This window comes from Miscanthus floridulus, chromosome 16 (genome assembly GCF_019320115.1).
Source record: "Miscanthus floridulus cultivar M001 chromosome 16, ASM1932011v1, whole genome shotgun sequence".
Taxonomy (NCBI): Eukaryota; Viridiplantae; Streptophyta; class Magnoliopsida; order Poales; family Poaceae; genus Miscanthus; species Miscanthus floridulus.
The window spans coordinates 4,798,671-4,802,504 of NC_089595.1; the positions used below are offsets into that span (position 1 = coordinate 4,798,671).

Below are 3,834 nucleotides of genomic sequence, written 5' to 3' on the forward strand. Positions count from 1 at the left end.
ACAGATCATTCCATTCCTCATTCGATCCGCTCCCGCTCAGCACCGAGAGCAGGGCAACCCAGAGAGGGGCAGCGAGAGCTCCTCTGCCGCATCCATCGTCTTCCTCCTCTCTGACGAGAGGAAGACTCCACTGGCGGCAAGGCAACCATAGGATTAGCACCGAGCTAACCCCCTACCAAATCTCTCTACACTCTGTTGTAACCCCCCGATTTTGGGTGCTCTTGAGTATAAGGATCATCAGCTTCTGGACGTAGGGCACCGATCGCCCTGAACCAAGATAAACCATTGCGTCCCCTCTGTGATTCTTGTGTTCTTGAGTCCACCTGAGCCACCGGAGAGATGTACTCTGACACCAAATCAAACAACAATACTTGCCATGGTTCTGACCCTACGATAGCTAGCGCGCTAGGTAGGGGGCAGCGTCAAGTGCAATTTAGGCTCTACGGTGGCCGAAGCCACCCACCTCGTCACCGGAGCAAGTAACACTACCCTAGACAGCGGTGTCCGCTTCCCTGGCGAGTTCTTCATCACAGCCGGCGCCTTCGCTCCGGGCTAGGTCCTTAACTTAGGGAGCCTGACCTACATCGCCGACTGCTACGGCAAGCTTCTTGTCCGCTCGTCGGGACCACATCGGTGGGCAACGAGCTCTTGGCATCGCCCCCTCCATCGAGCCTCCTAAGAGCATATCTTGAGGTCCTATCCCAGTAGATCCGGCGTGGTCTAGGTCCGTACCCCACCGTGTCGGACCGACGCCAGATGTTCTACATGCTGGCCAACGTCCACCACCAGATCGGCACCGGTGAGGTGCTCTAGCCACCTGACCGCTTCTGGTACTACCTCTCAGACCTGCCTTTTGGGATCTAGAATGCGGTGGCATCCTTTTAGCTGGAGCTAGAGCACCTCGTCAGCCACGAAGCGCCATGGAGCGCCATCCTCTTGGGCACCACGAGGGCCGACGTCCCCTCGCTGTGCACCTTCCTCGAGATCCTCTTGGGGAATGGACCAGAGTATGACTCCAACGACATAGACTACAATGCCCCACAGCACATGTGCTACTATATTGATGGTGAGGTTCTTGCCAATGAGGCGCCCGAGCTCATGTCGCCGGACCTGAGTCCCCGTAGTCGCACGAACTACCTTCTGGAGAAGGCAGATCGCTTGCGAGCATGACAGGTGGACCAGGAGGCCGCCAAGGTAGAGGTCGAGCGCCAAAGGTAGGACTTTGCGCAGCAGCAGGCTGCGCAGCCTCCCATCAATGACGACGACAACTGCATGGGGGCTCCCGGCACCCAATGCTTCCCCGAGCGACCTACAACATGGCGGTCGCCACCTGCCGGCTGGAGGACATCTCCGACATGCCAGACCCAAAGACCAACGAGCGGTTGCAGAAGGTAAGGTGGCTTCTTTGTGTCGCCCTCGAGCAGTAGGCTGAGAGCTCCAATTATCAGCATCATGCTACACCCTCTAGGCCATCCCAGCCAACGACCACCACCAATGGGGATCGCTCTGACGTGCATGCCCCGCCAGTGGCCGGAAGCGGTGGCGACGCCTTCAACAGTAGCTCCGAACGCCCATGGACCAGGGGCACCAAGCCCCGATAGGAACGAAGGTGTGAGCCTTCCCCTCGGCGCCCCCCCCCGTGCACCACCGGATTGGCGACGACCATGATGTCTGCAACAGCATCGAGGCTAGACACCACGCTCACACGCAGTACTACACTCCTGAGCAGAGAGGCGAGGGCGCCGCCCTGGATCACATTGTCCCCTATGCATTTGGGGCGGTGTTTCGGGCGGCACCTTACCCTAGGTGATTCAAGCCACCGACGCACATCTCCAAGTACGACGGCAAGACCAACCCGGACCATTGGCTCAAGGACTACCGCCTCGCCATGAGGGCCGGTGGGTCAGATAATGACTTCGCCATCAAGTACCTTCCTCTGCTTCTATCGAGCTTGACCAGAGCTTGGTTTGAGCAGCTCGATCCTGGTAGTATCCGCTGCTAGGGTGACCTTCACTCTGTCTTCATCATCACTTCTAGGGTATGTACACTCGGCCTGGGAACTCATGGGACCTCTGCAACTATAGGCAGAGGGCCGATGAGACCCTCTAGGAGTACATCTAGCGCTTCTCCAAGAAGTGCAATGCACTCCCCAACATCACCGACACTGACGTGATCAATGCCTTCATCGGTGGCATGACCTACAAGGTGCTCGTCCACGTGCTCGGCAATGAAATCCCGCGCACAATGTGGGAACTCTTGAACGTCGCCACCCAGTATGACATTGGTGAGGAGGTGGTCTAGACCAACTTTAGCGACAAGGACAAAGCTGTCGTCCACCTCAGCAGTGGGGACAGTGGGAATGACCCTGCATCGTCCCAGCGTCGCCGCGACAAGAGGAACAAGGACCAGAAATGCCACGGGGAGGATATGGTGGCACCGGCCAACCGCGCCGCTAGGCCTCAACCATGTGGGCATGCCGCCATTAGGTGCTACATCCATGGCACCCTCGGCCAGTAGGGCAAGGCCTAGAAGCTAGCCCCAAAGGCCGGCGAACTAGTGGACGCCGCCCCGGAGGACGACGCTGAGTTCCCCGAGGCCGATCGTTGTCTCATGATCTTCGGGGGCTCCTAGGCGTACGAGTCCCGCCGGCAGCACCGCATCACCGAGCAAGAGGTGAACGTCGTCTACACCCTCACCGCCCCGATGCGACTCCGATGGTCCTAGACGACAATCACCTTCGACCTAGGGGATCACCATGTGCCTCACCAAGGTGCTGATGGATGGCAGTAGCGTCCTCAACATACTCTATGCCAGCACCCTAGATAGGATGGGCATCTCAAGGAGCAGCCTGTGCCCTAGCAAGGTACCATTCTATAGGATCATCCTAGGGAAGGAAGCTATGCCCCTCGGGTGCATCTGGCTCAATGTCACCTTCGGCCAGCTAGACAAATTTTGCAAGAAGCTGCTCACCTTCGAGGTGGTCGACTTCCCCCGCGTCTACCACGCTCTCCTGGGCCGGCCATGCTTTGCCAATTTCATGGTTGTCCCCAACTACACCTATGTGAAGCTGAAGATGCTTGTCCCCAAGGGAGTCATCACCATCAAAGGCAGCTTCAAATGAGCCTACTACTACGAGCAGGACTACGTCGCCCAAGCGGCCGCGCTTGTCACCCCTGTGCTCCCAATGGCCCTATCCATGACATGAAAAGGGTGCTAGCAAAGGAAGCAGCCAAGGCAACAGCGGTGCCCAGCCACCCAGGCATCGATGAGCCAGCCAAGACTCCTTGTGGCAGCGCTGGCCTACCTCTCCACCAACAAAAACTAAGATATATCCTGTCCTCTCGACCTTCTCACTTCGTTTGCCTTTACTACTATCTGCTTCGTCCCGAGTGACTCGAGCAGCGGCTCGGCCACGTCAAAGGAGAATTGCACTACTGTCTCCTTTACTACTATCTCCTTCTCACTAAGCTTGCCTTTACTACTGTATCCTTTGACCCGAGAGACTAAGCTAACCACCTGTTGCTCTCTTTGAAGGGGATCGCAGCAAAAGGCCCCTAGGCGAGGCAAGGACCAGATGGATGGAGCAGGAGGAACAGGAGAAAGGTTGGCAATGCACTAATGGAATGGTCTTGGCTACCGTGTTACAAGCTATGTCCCCTTTCCCTTCTCTTTTGTCCATTTCGTTCATTTGTAGCTATCCCTATGCTTCCCAATCCTTCATCGGATCGCCTCTCCTAGCCGCATGATGGTACTAGGGCCCCCAAGAGTGGCATCGCTAAGGGTTCTAAGGCCAGCCCAAGAGGCTTCAAGGCTGCCTGAGGCACCTAAAATGCG

The 3,834-nt window shown here is 57.2% G+C and overlaps 1 protein-coding gene across 1 annotated transcript; it reads left to right on the plus strand.

Moving 5' to 3' along the window:
* The first annotated feature begins 2,755 nt into the window (after window positions 1–2,755).
* LOC136510173 (uncharacterized) lies at window positions 2,756–3,121 on the plus strand. The gene has a single exon (XM_066504721.1). The coding sequence runs from the start codon at window positions 2,756–2,758 to the stop codon at window positions 3,119–3,121; it is 366 nt and encodes a 121-aa protein (XP_066360818.1).
* Window positions 3,122–3,834: the final 713 nt, after the last annotated feature.

Coding starts and splice junctions, on each gene's coding strand:
- LOC136510173 (XM_066504721.1), top strand. CDS start 2,756: ATGTGCCTCACCAAGGTGCTGATGGATGGCAGTAGCGTCCTCAACATA.